The 23,048-nt window shown below is 37.7% G+C and overlaps 1 protein-coding gene across 4 annotated transcripts in view; it reads left to right on the top strand.

Moving 5' to 3' along the window:
* Positions 1-21,523, top strand: part of SPAG1 (sperm associated antigen 1) — a 37,428-nt gene extending 15,905 nt beyond the window's left edge. For all 4 annotated transcript variants that reach the window (XM_072924857.1, XM_041713993.2, XM_030266498.4 and 1 more), the window contains 9 exons: positions 3,592-4,008; positions 4,388-4,487; positions 6,578-6,730; positions 10,735-10,907; positions 13,424-13,565; positions 14,478-14,604; positions 17,710-17,874; positions 19,799-20,176; positions 20,343-21,523. In XM_072924857.1, coding sequence (XP_072780958.1) covers positions 3,592-4,008; positions 4,388-4,487; positions 6,578-6,730; positions 10,735-10,907; positions 13,424-13,565; positions 14,478-14,604; positions 17,710-17,874; positions 19,799-20,176; positions 20,343-20,474 — 1,787 coding nt within the window. In that variant the 3' untranslated portion in view covers positions 20,475-21,523. The remainder of the gene's footprint in view (positions 1-3,591; positions 4,009-4,387; positions 4,488-6,577; positions 6,731-10,734; positions 10,908-13,423; positions 13,566-14,477; positions 14,605-17,709; positions 17,875-19,798; positions 20,177-20,342) is intronic.
* The last annotated feature ends 1,525 nt before the right edge of the window (positions 21,524-23,048 follow it).

The following is a 23,048-nucleotide window of genomic DNA, read 5'->3' on the forward strand; positions in this document are numbered from 1 at the left end:
TCTGCTGAGGGAACATTTTGTGCATTTTGTGTTTCTGAGATCTTGCAACGCAGCTTTCCTGCCTTTCCACCAGCACATTTTTCTTCTGCATTTTTCTTCCCAAGCTTTCATCAAAGGATGTAAAAATGATCAAGTATAATTTATTAACATGTATAATTTTTGTTGTTGTTCGTTTTGGAAACGATTTTTTTTTTTTTTTATTGTAAGAGCTCATCTCTGTTCTCTGGAAGTTTGTATTAGAGGTAAACATGTAATTCTTGTGCTGGATGTAGTTTACAAGCAGTTGAAGTGTATCTCCCATTCCTGGATTAGTGTGTGGTTGACTGCAAGGCTCTTGGGATGAAGCCACTGGCACAATCAAAGTCCAAGGCTTGCAGGAGGAGCTGAGGCAGCAGGAGCTAGGAAGGCTTGCATTGGCAGGTTGCTTTTAGATTCAGCTATATGGCTGACCTCTTGCCTACAACAGAATAAAATCCCTAGGCTGATTTCACCCTTCTGCTTCTTTTAGTTATGTTGGCTCTTTAAGGTACTGTGGCATGACAGCTGTGACTTTTATGGTTTTTGTGTTTTATCTTGAAACTATATCAGTCTGTGGGTTTTGCAGCTTAATCATGAATGTTGGACTGTAAATGTGTGATACAATAATGTATTATTGGCACACAAGATTAGGGAAAATACATTTTCCCACAACAGTTGGTGTCTGCCAAAACTCCTGAGCTAAAACCTTGGAAGAAAGGGATGCATAATGTCCCTAGCCTTAAATGTCTGTTCATTTGGGGGTGTTTTCTATTGTGAGCATTCAGATGACTATGTGCCTTCTAGCTCCATAGGAAGACTTCAATTCTGTTGATGAAAGGTTAGGCCTTTAAACATAGGGAAGATGGTTGACTGATGCCAATGGCATATGTGTTCCTGTGATACACATAAGTATTTCTCAGATTTAAGTGGCAAGCATTGTCATAGATTTTGCTGTATTTTCTTATACAACTGGAAACAAATATGAATTGAGTTCAGTGAATAAATAAAAAATGTTCTGTGAACCTAACAGCAATAAGTAGACTAAACATCTAGCCCTGTAATGACAGGCAGTCCAGTAGTCCATGTAGTCCAGTCATGTAATCACATTTATTTCACATTCAATTGGTAAGCTTAATGCATTCCTACTGAACTTAAAATTTAGAGATTGGAAAAAAATTTTTTTTGTTTTCTTTAGGGCTGAAGAGTTGATTTCTGAACTTTGAACAAAACAGTCTAAATAGAGTGTAGTGTCTCTTCATCTTCTATGTAACTGAAATCATAAGTAAATTGAGCCCTTTCTGTATAATAGAAATGGAAAATTGCTTGCATCCTAGAGACTATAAAAACCAGTATTCAGGCACTGAAAAAAACTAAAAATCATGTGCTGGACAAAGCACCTGGTATTTTAACATATTTCTAGAAGTTATAACCTCAAGTAATAAATACAGTTTAAGGATAAATTGATTGATTTTAAATAGCCCCTTTTAATTAAGACAAATTTGTTGAGCTGTGTGGTATATACTTGATCTATTACAATATTAAAGAATATGATGTATATTATATTATTATATATTATAAAATAGTAAACACTCACCAAACATTAAATATTCCTGTTAGCGTATTTAGTGGGTTTTTTTTTTAGTTTTATGACGGTTCTTCCATTTTAAGTTTGTTATTTCAGTAATAACATAAATTGAAATTTTTCCTTGTGTGTATTTGTTGTCGTTCTGGTCAAAATTCTGTCCGGACTTTTCATTACCTGTCTTCAAATTCTCCTTGGAATTTATAATGTGTCTTGAATTTTTTTTCCTTAAGAAAAGTTCAGAAGTATTAGTATTTTTTTTAGGCCAGAATACTTCTTTCATGAATAAATTTCTCTATAGAGACCAGTACAGGAACATTGTTTTTAAAGACTGAAACTAAAAGACAATGACAATTATATTTGAGAAGTATAGCTGTACATTTTTTTGCATGCTGTTTACTCCAACCTGAAATACTTAACCAGTGAGTATTACCCAGCAGCTAAACAAGGTAACTATCAGCATTCCTGTTGGCAGGGGGACTCCAGACTCCAAATGCTATAAATGCTTCCTGTTTAATCCAGGACAGGTTCTGTGCACTTTATCTTTAGGAAATTTCTTCCTATGTTCAGGAATTACACATCATTCACATTAATAACATTCACATCGCATACTGTGTGCCTGCCTTGCTTTTTCTTTGTCTCTGGAAGCTGGGATGCTCTTTGACAGTGTTTCACTATGTTTTGTAAAAGCTCATCCTATCACTTGTTAGTCTGTGGCGTTTACGTCTTTTTTTTTTCTGTTTTGGTGTATGTAAAATGAAAGTATTTTAGCGTGTATGTTAAGGAAGGTGTTTACACTGGTGTCTTCATTCATTTGCCCAGCAGGCCTTTTACCACCATTCTCCCTAGCAAATAGACTTTAAATCTTTTTTGGTATATTTGGTACCACCAGTTGGATGGCTGGATGTCTCAAACATAAATAATCAAATATAAATAATCAAAAATATCTGTGTGGGTCAGTTTAGTCTATCATTGTTCCCACTGTGGAGTATGAAGTTATTATTAAATATGGTATTTCAAAACAGGGATCTCAGCTAGGTAGGAGGCACTAGGGCATCTATTGTTTCTACAAATCTTATGCTTTCCCATCTTGTTCAGTTTGATTTCAGTTACATTTTGTGTGTTTAAAAAAAATATTTCTTTCATTTTGGACCTGCTGGAGTTCATCCATTTTGACTAAGTGTCAGATATTTTGTTAAAATCAACTGAAAGTATCATTCATGTGAAAAAATTCTGTTGGACAGATAAGAAAATCAGGTTAGGGGAACATACCATCTTAAATAGTGCCAAAAGGCAGAGTTGTGTGCTTAGTACTATCGAGAGTCAGGCTCTGCAGAAATCTGTCTTTGAATACTTTGAATGTCGTGGTAATCTAGTAGAAATTCAGATGAATGGAAAGTAGAGATTTTATTCTCTAATACCCTTATTCTATGATTTTTCCTAAATAAATTTGTAATAAATAACAGTGAAAGTTGAATGATCACAAGTATGCATAAAAGGGTTTTTGACATGTTTAAACGAAATCTTCTTGAGAAGGATTTTCAAGCTTTTATCCTGTCTATAAAAGTCTGTGTTATATTTGAGGTGAGTTTTGTATAACGTTACTGGTTTGATAGCTTGTGATCTAATTTTAACGCGTAGGCATTTGATTTGGCCACAGAAGATCAAAGCGTCCGTGTTGTAATAGGCGGTATTTACAGAGTTAATTTCAAGGTGAGCCCTGTACCATTCTGACACGCCAGGACAGGGGTTCCCGTGTGCCCAGCAAGGGGCAGTGAGGCTTCGTAGCAATCCCTTCTCAGTAACAACTGATGGTTACTTGTAAGAAGGAGTTTTTCTGTGTCTTTAGCGGTGTTTCCCGGGGCTACCGAGTCCCCGTGGCGCGGGGTGCTGCGGGCTTTGGCGGTGTCGCTGTGCGGCACCCCCGCCGCGGCAGGCCGGTAGTTCGCGCCGATGATGCGGCGCTAACCGCGCTCATTAACGCCCCGCAGGCTCCGGAGCGGCAGCGGCAGCGCGGGCGGGCGGGCAGCGCGCCATGGGCAACGCGCACAGAAAGTCCCACGGCAAGGGCGGCAAGGCGCGGGACAGGGACGCGCACAAGAACCAGGACTCCGCTGAGAGCCGGCTGAAAAAAGGCGAGCCCGAGAAGAAGTCAGAAAAGCATTTGTCAGACCATGAAGGCGAAGTTAATGGCTTTTTACGCAGTGATGAGAAGAGTGAAAGCGCCGAAGCTGAGATCTCCGAGCCGCCTAGAGAAGAGTCTCAGTCGGCTGGTAGTGGCAGTTCCACTGCACTTCCTCCTACTGCAGCGAAACTAAAAAGTGAAGGAAACGAGTTATTTAAGAGTGGACAGTTTGGAGAAGCTGTGCTGAAATACTCGGAAGCAATTGAATATGTCACTAGTCTTGGTAAGTGTAACACCTTATACTTTAAATCTAGAACTGTTTAGATGATTTAAAGGAACTACAAGTAAACGAATTTAGCCTGCCCCTGGATTTGTGACAGGAGTTACCACGCAGTAAATCTTGCATCATTTCAGTAGACAGCAGTTAGCGTGACAGAAAATATAGGACGATGAGTGAAATGCTTTCATTTTCTAGGGGTAGCGCTGTTGACATTTATGTTTGAATACCTACATATTCTAGGCGACTTGATAAAATAAAGGTCTTTACTGCTATGCAGTGTCAGCAAACTGCATCACTGCAGTGCAGCTTGGAGTATGCAAATTTTTAATTCTTAAGTGTAATTTCAGTAATACTATTTGATTTTACTTGTAACTTCTTTTAGGAGAACAAAGACCAGACGATTTAAGTATCTTGTACTCAAACAGAGCAGCATGTTACCTCAAAGAAGGGAACTGCAGTGATTGCATTCAGGATTGTAACAGGTAAATTGAAACCTCCCGTGTAGAGCAACAACATTCCTGGTGATGATTAAACATTTTAAGTGCTGTTTGACTCAGAACAGTGCCAATAAAGTGTGATTCCTTGTCTAAATGACAGATACCTTTGTTACATAAACAATCCCATGAAAACTAGGAAAGTAATAACTTTTAACTTACTGTCTTAATGTGTAAGGGCAGTTCTTAAGCTTATTGTGTTCACAGAAATGCATAATGGGATTAAATTTTTTAATATAAAAGCAGGTTTATAGTGTTAACTAATATGTAAAAGCTTTGTTAAGCCAGATGCTTATTACAGTATTGGAAATTGCTGTTGAGCACATGTGTGGTGTGTGTGTGCGTGTTCTCTGTTGGTTTGTTGTTCTGGTTTGGGGATTTTTAGTATATACTTGACATAGTTATGAACAGCAATTACAGCTGTTAAGGAATTGAGCTAAAATCCTTTCTGCTTATTGCGGCTTTTAAGGATACAGGAGTTAGAGAACATCAGACACCTTCAGTAACTTCCAAACACTGTGTCCCACTAAATTATTAAAGTATTTTTGATTTTTGGGGTTTTTTAATATTTCCATAGATTGAGTTTATAATGCTGAAACTAAAGGTGCAAAAAAGTATCTTAAAATAATTAGAAGTCATATTAATTGACCAGTGGGGTCTTTTGTACAGCACAACTCTACTGTTAAAAAAAGCCCTCCAAAACTAAAAATAAAATATGCATGTACTTTTGTAGTACCAAGGTACAAAACATTTAACTTACTGTATACATTCTACCTGACAGAATAAGTTCTCTGAAAAAATTAACTAATTAGCAGTATTTTGTTAAAATAGATGCAGGATCACAGACAGCTGGCCAAGATGGTATATTTAAGACCCATCACATTTTTCTATTCGGGAAGTTTGAAGTATGTAAGACTTTAGCTGGAATCAGTAATACAGAGGTGTTAGGTTTTGTATTCTTACCAATTAATCTTACTATCAAATGATAGTGTTCTTAATGTCATGCGTATTTCCTGGATGCATAAGGACTCAGTGCTTAGTGGTAGAAATAATACATAAGTAGAAATAATTTAAAGACTGGGAAGCAGAACTGCAAACATTGTAAATTAGGCAATGTCAAATCTTCAGTAGGCAGCACAATATAATAGATGATCTACAAATAAGTTACTTGATTTCAAACTAAAAAGTAATGTAGGGTTATGCTAGGAGAAACCTTCTCCCCATGAGCACTGCTTGGCATTGCAACAGGTTGCCCAGAGATGTTGGGCAGAGATTCCCATGGAGGATTTTCAGGCCCACCTGTATCAAGCCCTGAGCAGCCTTGTCTGATCTTTGAGCTGATCATATCTGTAGCAGAAAGCTGGGATATCTCAGTCTGGATGGCTTTATGCTTCATGAAATCAAATTGTCTAGACTCATCTTAATTTCACTATTTTAGAAGTTTATCTCTCTTTAGCAAGAGTCATTGAAAAGAAGGTAGTTCTTGAGGAATACAGCCTTTGACTGCTTCATGTTGCTGGAAAAGTGCATAATGCTGGAAGGAGTTCTGATTGCACTATGTTGAGCTTGGTGTTGACCAGGCAGACAATCAAAAATGTAAACTGACAAAAGGCAGGCAAAAACCTGAAGTCCAAAGAAAAGTGTATGTTCTGGTACTACTGTCTTAGTCAATGGGTTTTTTAAGTCCATATTTTCATTTTAGGAAGAAAAACTGAAAGTCATGTAAGCAGAAGCATCATATACTTGAAATCCTTGTAGATCTAGGCATAACTTAATGGCTTTTGCTCATAAGCAGGTGCCACTCCATTAATCATATCATGGTGATGAGAGCAGTTTTCCAGATGGAAGACAGAGCTTTGGGTAGAGTGAGCTGTAGCAAAAGCACTAACAATTTGAAAACTGGGTGTAATTTAGGATGTTGATAGGAGCCACTCAGACCCATTTTCCTTAGTTATTTTACTGTAAGTGCCATCTGAAATCACAGAGTTGCATATAGTTGTGTATATCATAAAATAGTTCTATTGTTCTTAATTCAGTTGCTCCTTTTCAGTCCTGCATTTTTCTTTTTGTTTTCCCAGGGCTCTGGAGCTTCAGCCATTTTCCCTTAAGCCTCTTCTACGCCGAGCAATGGCAAACGAGTCAATGGAGCGGTATCGACAGGCATACATTGATTATAAAACAGTCCTGCAGATAGACAGCAGCATCCAAGCAGCAAATGATAGTGCTAACAGGTAACTCCACACAGAAATTCTCTGATAACAGTCAAAACAGAATAGAATTCAAATTTGTTTGTTTTATATGCTGCCTCTATTCTGTGCCCGCAGAGTTGTCGCACAACTAGTTCATTATAGGTAGAGGATTGGCTGTTCTTTTAGTTGTTTTCCCATAATTTCAGTTTTCTTCTCCTAGCAGTGGAGAAGATATTTCAAAGATGTAATATTTTAAATATTTTAAGGTTGTTTTTTTAATAGTGCTTCTACTTGTTCTGTTTCCTAACTTCTTTTTTATACTATATAAAGTAATACTTAAGGTCCATGCCATTTCTCTGACATCCTGTTTCTTTCCATATTAACAGTCTTTCTGTGGTAGTTGGAGATTTAAGTGTGAATCCTTCTGTATGCTGTGGCTGGCTACAAAGCTTAGAGGTGCAAAAAATATAACTGACTATCATTTCCAAGTATTAATACTTTCAGCATTAATTCTTTCTGCCAAGAGAGACTTTTGAATTCTCTAATTATACTTTAATACTGTAAAGTTGAAAACAGAGCAGCCATGAATCACTGAGCAGAAACCCACATGTGTGTGACTTTTACACACATCTAGTATGTTTTTTTCTTCCAAGACGAGACCATGAGCACTTGCACTATTCGTTAAAAGTCCATAATATCTTTCTTTAAATTCTGTTTATTTGACCTGAGGAAACTGTGACACTTTATTATCTCCTAGAAATCCTTTTTTTTTATATATATCACAAAAATTGTTAGTAATCTTCTGTATCTGTAGAGCACTTGGATTGGTGGAATAGCTGCTTATCCTGGTACCTATGTAATTATTACACTTCAAAAAAATCATGTTGGCTTAATTTTATCTGCAGATACTCTTTTCCTACTTCTCCTTGACTTGGAACTTGCTTAGTAATAAGCTTCTTTCCCTATTCTCCTTAACACTCTTCCTTTTCTCCTCTCTAGGCCTTCCTTATGTTTTTAGCTTCACTGCTCATTACTCTTTTCCTCCCTGGCAACCCATCACCTTATTTCAGCTGCTTCTTCCTTCTTCTCTTCTGCTGGTAATTCATTTTTGCTTGTGAATTACTCGTTTCTAAACTATAGACCTCCTGTGTAATTGTACTTTAACTATATTTTTAAAAACATATTTTATCATTTGAAACTTCAACTGAAACTATACTAAAGCTTTTGCTTTAATTTCCAAAGTAAGAGACCTTTCTAAAAACAAATTTAACAAAAACGTTGCTGCCTTTTAACTTAAAAAGACTACCCCAAATGTATATTTTTGTATTTTAATTTTTTTCTATTAGGAAGATGAGATCTTGAACTTATTTTATTGGAGGAGTTCATGGTTTTTAATTTTCTGTGGGAATTTGTATAGTGATACTTTAGGATGCTGACAGGAAAAATTCATCATCCTACTTGTGTCTGAGGGTGGGTTTGATAAGCCACGTTGGAGCTTGTCTCTCTGCAGCCTATAAAAACCTTAGAATCAATTGCACAGTTTTAATACTCATATAAAAGACAAGGATTTTTAATATGAAACCTTTGCCTGATCATTTTGCAATCAAAAGGAAATAATTAACAGTTTGGGTACATAATGGAAACAAGTATAAACAGTTATTTGACTGTTTATTATGTTGGTTAGATGATGTTAAATGGTGTCTTTTATTGGTTCCTGATGTGATTTTTTTTTAGATAAACTGGAAGGACTGGCTCTTTTAATGGTGTGTGCCAAATAACTGGAAATTGCACTTCAAGCATGCTTTTTCCTAGCTTTGTGAACATCAGTGGATTTCATACTTTGTGTATTTTAATTTCCTCTTGAGTGTTTCGTTATTTACTTTTCTTTGTTAGAAATGCAGAAGCTCTAATGTGTGGGAATATGTTTATGCATTTCCTCCTACTAAACTGAAGTTTCATTCCAGTTGTCCCAATTCCTTTAGTATCAGTGAGCAAATCGCCTGAAATAGCTTGGAAGCTCTTTTTGCAAAGTCCAATATCAGTACTGTACTGCAGAAAGAAATTTGTGATCGGCTCCAGAACTGCAGGATTGTTGGGTCAAGCTGGGGAGTTGGTGGTGGAATGTGAGTGTGTTTATCCCAACTTTTTCATGAGATACCTGTGCTTTTTGAGCTAATCATGGCACAAAAGTATGCTTTTTTTGCAAAAGACTCTGCTTACATCATGATGCTACAAGAAGTCAGTTGATCTTCAGATACTGCAGGATTCTTTCTGTGGATTTTGATGAATTAGAGTTTTTTCCTGCAACTTTTTAAGCTCATTATGATAAGTTAAAAAACAAATAGGAATTCAATATGACTGGTTTCCTGTAGAATTACTCCATTACTTTCTATGGGAAATGTCTAAATTGATTAATTGACATGTTAATATGAAGTGTGCTGTTTTGTTGCCTAAAAAAACAACCTGAGTAAATCTTTGGGTTTTTCAATTTGTGATGGTGTGTCACATGTTTTCTTAGCAATGGAGTTAAGGCTATCATTAAAATCCTGGCATTTTAGTAAAATTAGAGCAAAGCAGTACTTGGATAAGCCACATTGTTGGTATGTCCTCTAACATACTTAGGAATGGTACAGGCAGAGGAGAGCCTCTGCAAGGGCATGTGCAGACACACATTAAAATATTCTTTTTGATCACTTATAAATCAGCTACATGATGCTATGGAATGTGATATTCTGTGAATGAAGAAATTTACTTTCAAGTCAAAAACACATGTTTTTTTATTCAGCATGGTGTAAGACATAAACTCACCTATTATATAGCTCTACAAACAGACTTTGTAGTCTCTATCATTCTTTAAAGTATTTTGGTAATTTCTGTTTTACATAAAGGAGATTAGAACTGGTGCTGCTTCTTATATTAGTTTTTTGATCAGACCACAGTGGGGAAAGAATATGGTCTTGAGTTCTCTAATTCTATTGCCAAAGTATTACACTGGCACTTTTATTTAAAATAGCTCTTATTCAAATATTTTAAAAGAACAAAAGTAAATAAGGAAAGTCTAATGGGTAATTTATGTTCATTCTGTGTTATTCTTCATGTCACTTTCAAGGTTCTTAATTTTTTTTTGGGTGTGCATTCATGCAGTATGTTTTACACTGTGTTAGATGGAAGTGCACCTGATTAAAAAAATTTAGTTTTATTTCCTTAGTATCCATGTGACTTGTTTTGCTACTCAGTTCAGAGCTGTCCTTTCTTAAATTATGAATTAGACGTTTTACCAGGTGAACTTGATTCTTAAGCCCATTTTGAGATTAGATGTTTATCACATTGCTATTCTCAGAGTTGATTTCATTTTTTAAACCCTACAAAATTTCACATATGTGGAAATAGTTGACATATATATGTGTGTATGTTGGTTTAATAAAAACTAGACAGTATTTATATGTAATTGAAATGTTTTAAAATGGGGACTGATCAATAAATTTCTGACTGTATAACTATAAAATGCAACTTAATGTAGAACTACTTTGTGACCTGCATTGCTTTCTTTAGACAGTTATTGTGGAAGAGGTTTCATTTGTCATTTACAAATTTAAGTATCACATTTTGCCTGAAAATATTGCAGTCTCACTTACTACAACAATGAACACCTATGAACAGCTATACACCTATGAACAGCTGAGAAGAGTAATCAAAATAAATATATAGATTTTTTTTTGTATTTCTTTACTCGATGTGGTAGGCAGCATTTAGAGCTTAGTTGCAGAATCAATCATTGGCTTAAATATTTCAGATCATGCTGAAGTCAACTTGGCTTCTAAACGCCACCATAATACTCTAAAGTGGAAGAAGTCTTAATCTTAAACGAATGTGATACTGTTGACTGCTGTGATAATACTTTTCAAATTAGCCTTAAGGATAACTGTTCAGTTGTTTGTTTTTTTTTTATTGGAGCATAGCAATTTATTGCATTGAATTGGTTGTAAGTTATTAAACTGTGAGTTAAATATATGAAAAGTCATGTTGGTGGGGCTGTTCTTTTTCAGAATAACAAAGACTTTAATAGATCAGGATGGTCCCAGTTGGAGGGAGAAGCTGCCACCAATTCCGGTTGTTCCAGTTGCTGCTCAGCTACACAGGTGGGATGGAGGAAGCCTCACTTCAGAGAATAAGCCAAGTACTATAGACATCAACAGAGAAGAACAGTTGCAGATGAATTGTACGTATAGCTAATGCAAATACACATTCAGAAAATAAACCTAAATAGACAATGGAATACGTTTTAACAATGTAAAAGAAACTGCTTTAGAAAACACTCATTAAGAGACCTCTGTGAAAAACCAAAGTAAATTACTGTCATTTACGTGATGGAGTTTAATGTGCTTTGTGGAGCAGTTACAGTAATTTTTTTAAACCACGTGATGTAGTTTGCAGCATGGAATTTAGTTAAGTTATATAAAATCTGCAGTAATACTCGTCAGCAGAATATCAGGATCACCAAAGCCCAACTGCTGACCCTGCCCAGGGCACCCCAAGAGTCACATCATGAGCCTGAGAGCATTGTCCAAACCCTTCTTGAGCTCTGTCAGCCTTGGTGCTGTGACCACTTCCCTGGGGAGCTGTTCCAGTGCCCAGCCACCTTCTGGGTGAAGAACCTTTTTGTGATATCCATCCTAAATCTCCCCTATCTTCCTTTCCCTGAGTCCTGTCACTGGTCATGAGAGAGAAGAGATCAGTGCCTGCCCCTATGCTTCCCCTTGTGGGGATGTTGAAGACCTCAGTGAGGTCTCCTCTCAGTTTTGTCCAGACTGAACAGACCAATGAGACTCAGCCATTCCTCATACAGCTTCCCCTCTGACCCTGCACCGTGCTCGTGGCCCTCCTTTGGATGCTCACTAATGGCTCAGTATCTTTCTTATATTGTGGTGCCCAAAACCACCCCTAGCACTCAAGGTGAGGCTGCCCCACTGCAGAGCAGAGCAGGACAACCCCCTCCCTTGCCCTGCAGGCTGTGCTCTGCCTGATGCCCCCCAGGACATGAGCATCAGTGGTTTCCCTGACATCATAGCACAGTTATAAGACAGTTTTCCCCCAGAAAAACCACCACCCAAATACCCATGTTTGGCAGAAGATTAGGAGGCACCTTTCAAAGATGTTCTGGACTTGTCCATACATAATCCCTGAGTGCTGAACTCTGGGAAACTTAACTTCCGTCCTGACTTTTTTTCCCCTTCATTGCAGTTTCCATTTTTCTCCTTCAGTAAATAAGGTGAAGGAAACTCTCTGATTCAGTTGTTACTGACATTAAACACTCCCTTTGCAAAGGCTTTAACCCTATGATTCCTTATTCAAGTATTAATTGGTTTCCCTTTGAGTTTATTTCACTATAAAGTAGTATTGAAGATAATCTCCCCTCAATTAACGACGGGTGACTGCAGTTTGTCGCTGTTTGCCAAATATGTACCATTGATAGGATTATCTGTCTATAATGCATCACTGCAATACTGAGTGCTGAGTCCTCCAAATGCTTGGCAGCATTTTGATGCAAAACATGTCTCAGTCTGTTTCAGATAGAGCAGGTGTTGGTTAGGCTTTGTTTTTAGAAATACTGAACAGTGATTGTGTACCTGTTTTCTTCGCTGAAGGCTGACTCTTAAGGTGTGGCTGCCTTCTCAGGCCTCTGCTGCATCAGTGAGACCTGACAGTGATAGCTGGTACTGAAAGGCTGCCAGCAGTAATATTCAGTCAGTAATTAAACCTTACTGTTGTTTTAGTTTTTTGCAACAATTGTATGTTTTACTTCATGTCATACAACTTGAGTTATAGTTTAGTTGTGTGTTTCATGTAGGTTATTTTTCCCCAACTCCACATGTAGTTTTCTGGCATAGGAAACTGCCATGTTTTTATAAAAGAACTTGATGAGTTCAGTTATTGGTTAAAATTGTTGGTTATATACAGCGTTGAAAACGTGAAGCTTGGCAGGGGGCTCATACTCTTTAGCATGGTGCAAAAAGTAGATTATTTCATTATGATTTACTTAGGGCTATGTTGATAATTACTGTTTGCTTGCAACAGAGTCATGAAGCTGCAGTCAGGATCAGTTTTTCACTGCAAACACAGCTAAGAACTGTAGCCTAACCCAAAAGCATCTGCAGCAAATGATGTGGAATTAAGAAGGAAAGGCAATTACAGAATAACACAGTTACTACACTTACAAAGTGTAGTTAAGTGTTTCGAGGTTCCTCACTGCATCTTTTAGAAATAAGTTCTTAACAGAATATTACTGATGTATCCCTAACTCCAACTGATGTGATTTGTTTGTCATTGTCAGTTTAGCGCAGTAACTGTGGTATGATTGCAAAGAGAATATTAGATCAAATTATGGCCACCTTGGTGTGATGGTGGAGATCTGGAAGGCCTTTAATCCTGCTGGTTAAGTCTCCACCACTGTAAGTAAAAGCAGGGTCTCAATGGACACAGGTGGCCTTCTCTACCACACAAAAACTGGGAAAGCTTGGAGCTGTCTGTTGCATTCCCATTATTTTCAGCAGAGAAGTAATGCTGGTGGGTGGGGAGATATTTGTTGAGCCAAATGTAGGTCTGGTCATGCCTTTGTTGGAGCAGGAATAGCCGAGTGCTCAGTGACAGAGTGACTCCATTGCCAGGCGTTAATCCTTAGTCTGCCACCCTTAATGAACTGACCTTATGTGACACTGTGATCCTTTCGTGCTGTAGGTGAGGAAGCTGTGGAGAAGTTCAAGAGGTTGAAAAATGAAGGCAATGATTTTGTAAAAATGGGTGAATATGAAGAAGCTGCAAATAAATACAGTGAGTGCATGAAGTTAAATACTGAGGAATGTACTGTCTACACTAACAGGTAAAGATCTAAAAGCTAATGCTGCTTTTGTGGGATAACAGTAGTTATATTTCCTCATTTCAAATCGAGATTTTGCATCCCTTCATTCATAGTTGTGAAAAGAGATTTTTCCCCTACCTGGTAAATGTTTATATCAACAAAATGGATTTCTTGTAAAAACATTTTTCAAGGGGAGCAAGTATTGATATCACATTTTAAGATACAGATCTTAAAATCCTCTATATAAATAAACAGTAGTAGAAGTTATAATTAGCAGAGCATTTTGCAGCATTTTTGAGATTTTTTTAAGAATACTGGTATGATTGGAATTAAAAAATTACCATGCAGTAGCAATATCCCAGATAAGAAGAGTAATAATTCAGTGAAAATGTACATCCTGAGAAAACAGAAGTAAGAACACAGTCATATGTCAGCATTATTTTAAAGGTTGACCTAATTCAGCAGCATAATTCTTTATGCTGTAATCTTATCAGCTTCTGCAAACTAAGAAGGATTTGACTAGACCAGTACTTGAATAGGAGGGTTCCAAGTAATAATTAGGTACAGAGAGCAATGCTGTGTATTTAATCCAGAGCACTTTTTTACCCTGAATGGCTGTATTAAATCTGTATTACATTGACCACTATACTGTCATACTGTACTAATGTAGGCTCTGCTTTTAAAATACTTGCATACCTGCTTAACTTCAGGCATTAGTCATACTTTATTTTGACTTTTTTTGCAGGAATTTGCCTTCTTTAAATCCATCCAGTGATGTTCTTGATAGTTAATGGTTTTATGTACTTCTAAAAACATAACATTGGGACTGAATTATTTGAAGTATTTTAATTAACATTTGCGAATCAGAAGATGTTGGCACCACAGCACTGTAGAATTACTTATATTGCAGTATATTCTGTTTTTCTGTGTTAGAGCTCTCTGTTACTTGAAACTGTATAAATATGAAGAGGCTAAGCGGGATTGTGATCATGTTCTTCAGATAGAAGATTCTAATATTAAAGCTTTTTATAGAAGAGCACTAGCGTACAAAGGATTACAGGTGAGGAAAAATAACATGGCAGGTATTCTTAAGCACTTCTAAACTTGCTTATCCTTTTCAAAGGCAATGAGGTAGTTGCTGTCAATGGGTATATACAAACAAAGTACACAGGGTGATGATTTATTACTTTGTAGAGCATTAGGCATACATAAAACATTATATTTGTGCTACATAAAAACCCACATGTTGATGTAATAATTTGAGAAAATACAAGAATGTTGCAATAAATAAGGTTTGACTGGTGATTGGTTAAGCGAGTTTCAAATCTGTTCTAATGTTCTAGTATTCTCCTTCTGGGTATCCCGGTCAATTTATCTGTCAAGGAGTTTACTATAATGGTGCTGATGACAAATGGATTCTCTCCAAGTCTCTCTTCATCTGTCCAAACCAGAATCTCAAGCTGTCTTGGCATCTGTTCATGTTTAAGTGTCATATTAAACCAGGGCTTTAATTACCATTTTATCTTTTTTCCCCCAATGCATCACAACCCTGTGTCAGTACTGTACTTTGTCATTCTGTGGCAGTGGCAGTACTCGGCCTTTTCCTTTCTATCTGTATGGTGGTGGTGTCTCCACAGTGCTCATCTTAGTTGAGCACTGGGTTTTTAGAGTATCCTTTTACCTGAGATCATCATAAATGCAGACACATTTTTCATATCCATCCCGAATGTGACTTCAAATCTCATGTTCCATCACTTGAACCATGTTGTTCTGTTTGTCCCTCCCTCTGGTGGGTCCCCATCTTCAGTGATATTAAGTTAGCCTTTACACTCCACAAGACTCCCACAGCAATCCTTGCTCTACCCATCAGCTCTAACTTGGTATTGAATTATCAGCTTCTTGATTTTGTAGGCGCATGGTGGCAGCTCTTGTCACCTGCTTTATATTAAATTTACAAGTGTGTGGAAGCAAGCATCTGAAATGCTGTCTTCCATATTGCAGGAGTGGACTGGAGGTCCAGGTTTCATCATTGTCCTTCAGACGAATGGACACTTACTCAGACCTCCATTATGTTGGATGCCTTAACAAAAAATTACTGGATGGTGTCTCAGCTTACAGATCACCTGAGAACCTGTTTGTGCTTAGCAGCATACCAGTCTATTCTCATCCCATGTTATAATTCCAAATGCAGGTCCTAGGAATGTGATACATTTGTTCCTCTGTTGTAGTAGCTATAAAATTTTGAAAGTGTGAAAAGTCTTAATTTTGTGTAATGTTTTTTTCTGTAACTGTGCTAAGTCAGTAATCTCTAACCTTATGTTGTTAAACTTGATAAAACATCAGTATAAATGTGACTACATGGTGATTCCACCAGATGGAAAAAAAGCGTGTTACACACCTGTGAAGAAAGCTGAGAATTGCTTATTGCATATCCTAGAAAAAAAAAAGTGCTATTTTTGTTTTATTAAAGACAACCAGAAACATAGTGTTGATGGATTCCTTTAGAACAGCCTGAGCTGGGCACTCCCAAAATGTTTTGTTGTGGTTGGATTTAATGCCTTAATTATTCCTAATTTCAGGGATTAAAGTGATAGGTAAAATCAGATAAAATTACCAGAAATTATCTGAAGTTGACAAATGACTCTGTAATGAAGAATTGTATGAGCTAAAGGCATGTAGTTTGGGAAAGACCTAAGGTGGGAAGTGTTATTTGTATTATTTGTATGTGTATTAGACACACATTTAACTAAAAAAGATGCAGTGGAATTTAATGTAGTAAATGAGGTTTTTTTTAACAGATTTACCAGGATGTAGTTAAGGGAAGATCAGGAAAAAGCATTAGTGAGATCTGTTAGGCCTGTGACACAGTACACAGGACCCCAAATGGCATCTCCTGTAACTGGTAGTCCCTCCTCTTGCTTTGGGTGCAGTCATCTTGTATGATTTTTGTTGGGCAGTTGGGCAGGCTGCAGTTTAAATTTCAGTAGAGTTGATTGCTGACCCTTGTTACTGTTTCCAGAAGTCTGTTCCAGAATCTTCTTTCTCTGTATCTGTGAATCCTCACGTCTGTAATTCAAATGATTTAGCTTAATTAGTAGTGGATTTCTGATGAAAGCAGCCTGGCTCCTTTGTGCATTCCTTTGTTAGGGGTGCATAATTCTCATTCTCTCAGTGTTCCTTCATGACCTAGCAAGCTTCAGTTCTCTACTGATGTCCTGCAGCCTCTCTGCACCTTGAATACTGGCCACCAGTTTGGAAAAAAATGTGGGAAAGAATTTGAGTGACTTGGACACTGGCTCCTCTCTTACTCTAGAGGTGCTGAGGAAGTACCTCAGGTGGTACAGGAGGATTTTTTTTTCATGATAATACAAGTGAGTTAATAGCAACCTTATGATGCTGCTTGGGAACAGAATAAATACTAGACTATTCACACAAGAAATTATGTTGGTTTTTTACTGTGTGCATGGTCTTCTACTATTTGCTGTTGCATTTCCTCTTTATTTTTGATAGTCCAGCCCTTGAAATGTCTTGATTTTTCTATGTGATAATTCCAGTCTTCCTCAATTGATGCTATTAACTTTGTCTCTTCAGAAATTTTAGTTTAAAAATAGGACTTAAACATTTAAAAATGGGAAATAAAAGCATGAAACAAATTACAAGACTGATTATTGAGGAACTGTGTCCTAATGCTACTCTGTCACTGTGTTTGTCCTAATCTTGTTCAGCCCAGAGGTCATAACATAATCCCAGTCTTCTCAAGTATTAGCAAAATTTCACTGTAAGAGGTGGTCTATTAGATTGAAGCCCAGGAAGATTAGATACATCTTCAATCAAAGCTCAGTTTAACTCTCCTATTGGCAAAGCAATCATGCAAACTTGTTGGACTCACATTATGTTAATTGTGAAGCAGTGTTACACTGTAAGCAATTATGCTTAAAAGCAGCAAACGTCAATAATTTGCTCTCTGACACATGGAATAGGTTTCTGAAAAGAAATTATTTCATATTACATATTTAATTGGAAATATTTAGTCACAGTATTAACTCATTCTTAGTGTCCAGATCCCAGTATTTTTACCTTTCTTACTTGTAAAGGACAGTATGGTACTTACGATTTATTTTTCTAGTGATGTGCTAATGAGAAAAATATTTTCTTCTACTTACAGAATTATCAAGCCAGTGCTGATGATTTCAGCAAGGTACTTCTAATAGATCCAAATGTTCTTGAAGCACAAAAGGAATTAGAGGAGGTAACCCAACTGCTTCACTTCGATGGGAGTGCTGGAGCTGGCAGTCAGCAAACACATGGGAAGAAAATAACCATACAAGAGGTGGTGTACCTGTTCATTTCTTAAAAGCAAACACAACAGAAGCTGCACATTTGAAGAGATAATACTAAAACTTTTGTTTGCCCATCTTGAATCTATATCTTTGTGGGGATGGTGTTGTATTTTTCACATCATTTTGAGGGCGTATTGGAGGATTTTTACATATTGTAAAGCCTGGACTTCTCACTAGTGTATTCAGAACTACAGCAGAAAGGGAAAATAGTCCATTTAGATGGCACTAAACTCAAATATATGCTCCTTGTAAACAAAAGCTGCTTAAGCTTTGAAATGATTTTACAGCGTGCAGCTGTGAAATAGCAGTTTTGTTTTTGAAGTCTGTGCTCCTTGGGCAGCCTCTGGGTCTGTGCTGGCAGAGGTTTGTGGTCAGCAGATGTGCTGGCTGCTCCTGTGCTGGTCCTAAAGTTACGGGTGTGAAAAATGAAATCCTACCCTAAAGAGCAAGAGTTAAACATCTGTAGGATCTTACAAAAGAAGCAGAGGATGTAATGTTATGTACAGGATCAAAACGTTCACTTTGCACAGTTCTGGGCAGAATTAGGTGATGAAAGGATTTTCTCAGTCATCTGATATTTTTGGATTGTAGCATTTCTGGTCGTTTAAGAATTCTTTTTCTCCTTTTCATTTAAAAATGTATAGTTAAAATACATAGTCACCAGTCTGTAAAGTGATACTGTAATTTGATAATGTAATTTCAGAATGTGGTATTATGGAATCTGCAGTTACTAATATAGGAAAGAAAATAAGTTCTTTAAGTACTTCAGGTTGTCACGAGCTCGTGGGATTTTACGTAACCAGCATAAGCTGGTATAGTGTTAGTTAAGCTCTGAGTGGTGGCAGACAGTGGGACCTGGAAAGTGTGCAGAGGGAAGTGACCACATTGTTCAGGGACCAGCTAACTACATTGCTGGTGATTTTTCTAGGGGTGATGCAGGAAGCATTTATGTTTGCTGTCATAATTAAAACTGCCTCTGTGGAGAGGCTTCTCTCTTTCACCTGCTGTAGTACAAAGTAGTCTTTTTCCATGGAAACAGACTGCAAAGAAAAACAAAATTAGAAAAATAATTTGTCACCATTTATTCTGTGTTAATCAAGCTGTGATTATATAAAAGGTTATTATATAAGGTTTCTCCCTCGATTCTAAGGATTGTTGAAAAATAGAACAAAGTGTCTTTAAGCCTAATGCAGTATTTTCCAAAATTACTAATCCCCCTGTTCTAGGCAATACAGGTAATACAGAATCTTCAGACTTTTCAAAATGCGTGGCATTCAGAGACCCTGTTCAGTAACTTTTAGTCAGGTTATACTAATTTCACAACTCTTGATGGCTTGAAATAGATTTTAGCAAATGTATTTGACCCCATAGTTAAATTTTAGTAACTGCTTCATGGAACTTGATAGAGGCTGCAGTTTCAGGAGAAGTTAAGTGCATAGTGAGGCAGTTTATCCATGCTGAGCTTTTTTTTCCCCAAAACAAGACTCCAAACAGCAACCTGATCCAGCTGCCATGTGCCTGTAGTGCCCTGGAGGCACGGCAGAGAAATGAAACATGGGTGTCTGCTGCCTTGACTCCAGCTGCCCCTGTCTTCTGGAACTTCACATTTGATACATTTGATGTGTAGAGTCCTCCTTTCTTCCAATGCTCTCCAGGGGCGATTCCACAGTGCAGTGCCAAGCAGTGAAAAGGAGGTGTAAAAAACCACACTTTTGACTGTGAGCCTTTAAAGGTGAATTAGAGAGGTCCTGTTCTGGGGGCAGTAGGATATGGAAGAACATGAGATTGCCTTTCTTTGATGAAGAGCAGACTGCCAGCTTTAATCCAGTGATAGGACAGATAAATGCAGTTTATGAAGCTTCAGGTTATCTCTGTGTCCACATTAAGTGACCTGTTGTCACTTTGTTTGTGAAGGTGACTGAAGCTGATGAAGAGGAAGAGAGGCAGTTTGCTACATCAGAAGATGCAGAGACTCGCCGTGTTCCTGCTGAGGAGGCTGTTCCAAAGCCAGTGCCAAGGAGGGCCTCTGAGAAGCGCCGTGTTTCGGAACCACCCAATGCTTATGACTTCGGTCAGATGATAAATGCACTGAATGCCAATAAGGATAAAGCTGCTTGTGCAGATCTTTTAACAGTTACTGATCCAAAAACATTGCCGGTGCTGCTAAGTAACAAACTCGAAGGAGAAACCCTTCTGATTTTTATCCAGTCATTGGAACATTACATAGCTGGAAAAGATCCTGGCCTTGCATATCAGCACCTTTTCTACTTGAGCAAAGCAGAAAGATTTAAGGTAAGAACCTAGACTGATTCAATATGTACTCAAATTGCACAGAAACCTAAAGGAAATTTTCATACCTTAAAAGGAAAAAACACACTGACTTTTGTATCTCTGTCAGATATTACGATTTTCAGTCAACCTGTGCTGACTACAAAATAATTTGTTGGGTTTTTTTCAGGTGGTGCTGGCTCTTCTCAGCAAAAATGAAAAAGGAGAGGTACAGCAACTGTTTGACTTACTTTCAAAAAGCTGGAGTGATCAGTACTCACTGGAAGATCTTGAGAGCCTTAAAAAGGTTTATGAACTGTAAGAAGTTAAAGTTTATCGGCTGCATGCATATAGTTATTGTTAGAAGATGAAGTAATGAACTCTGCACACTTGCCTGGGTTCAAGTGGGTCTTTACCTGGGCTGCTGGAATTCTGTTCTGTTTTGAAAGCATATGAACATTTAAAACTTGCTGCTCTTTTCTTGTAGTTGTATACATCTCTAGAATTTAATCCCTGTCTGTGTTCAGTAACAGAGTTCATTTCATTTGGCATATTGATTTTATTTAGACTCAGAAAAATAGATGTTACATTATATATGCAATGTGAAACACCTTGATGGTACAATAGGTAAATACACTTTGGTCATCACTTGTTACATCATTTGTGAGTTCTGTGTTCTTGTAATAAAGAAGTGTCTTCAAGATAAATGGGTCAGTTAGCAGTAACTTTGCTAAAATGAGTTTACAAGAAGTATTAACATTTTTCAGAAAACTCCTGTTGGCCATCTGTTTGTTCACTATTCCCAGTCTTTACAAAAGTAGATTTAAATATTTTGGCTCAATAAATCTTAACAAAAAACGTGAGTGAATTGTTGATCAGTGTGTCATGGAAACAGTTATTAAATGGATGGGTATGTTTTTAACAAGTGAGTAATTTTTTGTGCACAGAGAACTTTTTTCCTGTGTGTGCAGGAGGATGGCTGGTTTTCTGACTTCTTTTGGGCAGTGACGGAAAAACAAGTGCCTGCACTGCACAATAGAAATATTTAACTCTGAGTTTTGTATTCAGATTATTTAAAATACCAGCTATTTCTGTTTACAGATATATTTATAAAACGAAACCAATTTTTTGGACCAGTATGATTTTTTTAATTTCAGACATTTACTTATGTTTTATATTTGATTCTGACAAAGTTCCTTCAAAGTTGAAGCTTTTAAATTTCTCAGATACCCCGATGCCTTCTTTGCATAGATGATATAAATGTATATCAAACTCACTTAGCACTGCAGAAATATCATTAAGAGTGTTGTTCTAGTGAAAGTTTTTCTCAGGTGTATAATAATTAATAAAGATTTTTTTTCTTGAAAAGTACAACTATGGCTTCTTTTCTGTTCAGTACACTTTAGGCTTGTAATTCTGAATGTGGATTATGAGTTTCAGCTTGGAGTGCCAAGCATGAGGGTTTTAATTGCTAAAGCATCATCAGTACAACTGATACTTAGCAATTAATGGGTTTTCAGTTTGTCTGTGTGTGATGTCCTCAGATTAAGGCAGACCCTAAACTTCGGCTGTGAAGTAAAACACTAACATTGCCTGCAGTCATTTTGGTGATGGTCCTGCCTCCTTCAGGTTTCATTGAAATTGGCTTCCTTTATAGACGGCCTTTGGGAAGGCCTGACAGGCAGAACAATTTCTAGAGACACAGAACTTGGATTGAATCAAACACATGTAAGGGACTGTACCTTGGCCTGAACAGCTCAAGCCAAGGGCACCAGTCTGCAGCACTGAAGGGGCCATATTACACAACTGGAATGCATTTTGGGGGCAGGGGATACAGAATGGAATAACTCTGGGTGTGGATTTCACCATTTGTTTGACAGGTACAGGCTGCCTAAGTCTGTTCCTCTTGTCTCAATCTGGGAAATTGCAGGAGAAATCTCTGCAGCCCCCAGTAGCTGCAGCTGGACAGCAGACGTGGGGTCACCTGTCAAAGACAATGTCCTTGGCCAGGTGAGGCTGAGTGGCCTCTGCACAGAGGCAGCCACAGCCTCCCACGTGTGGCACTGGAGCACAGAGGCCTCAGAGACAGCAGAACTGCGATGAGAACTGAGCAGTAGACGAGATTTGTCAGCAGTAAAATTATACAAGAAATAAAAAGGACAACTAGAAAATGGTCTGTGTATTAACACTTGGCTAGAATAACTCTCCAAGTTGCAGAAAAGTATATCTAGTGAGATACTAGGAAGTTCTAAGCTTAATAATGGAGCTTTGTGCGTTATCTTAAGGCTTACAAGCAGGTATTGTATTCGAAATAAATGAGCATTGTTTTAACCAAAGGTAAATGTGCTTATAGTGGTTGGGTGGAACTACTGTCAATATGCTTTTGCTTTGTGTGATTGGTCAAAAATAATTTAAATTAACTTGTAACATTAAGTTCTTTGCTGCCTGGGATGTGAGCTGCTGGCATCTTCCTGTTGTCCTAACCATGGAATGAGACTGATGCTGTAAAATAAACAGCTCAAGATGGGTTTCGCAACAATCCCGTCCTGTTGGTGATTTGTACACAGACCCCTGGCCAGCGATACAAAAGCTGCTCCTTCCTCACCCTGGGATCTGCTGCAAAATGTGTTTTGTGTCCCATCTGTGTAATGGCCAGCAGGGGCAGCCACAGAGCTGAATTACTGCTTTCCTCACTGCTGGGCCAGGAGCTCATCTGTCCCGCGGCAGGCCCTATCCCTGACACTCCTGGTCTGATTTTTCCCTCCTATTTTTGAATGCTCCCGTGTTTTAAATCTTGTTTCTGCTCTATGCTTGACCTTTATTTGCTGCTTTTTTGCTTCCCTCTGCCCTCCATAATCAATCTCTTCTGCAGCTTTGGCTGCTCTGCCAGGCAAAG

This window comes from Taeniopygia guttata, chromosome 2 (genome assembly GCF_048771995.1).
Source record: "Taeniopygia guttata chromosome 2, bTaeGut7.mat, whole genome shotgun sequence".
NCBI lineage: Eukaryota > Metazoa > Chordata > Aves > Passeriformes > Estrildidae > Taeniopygia > Taeniopygia guttata.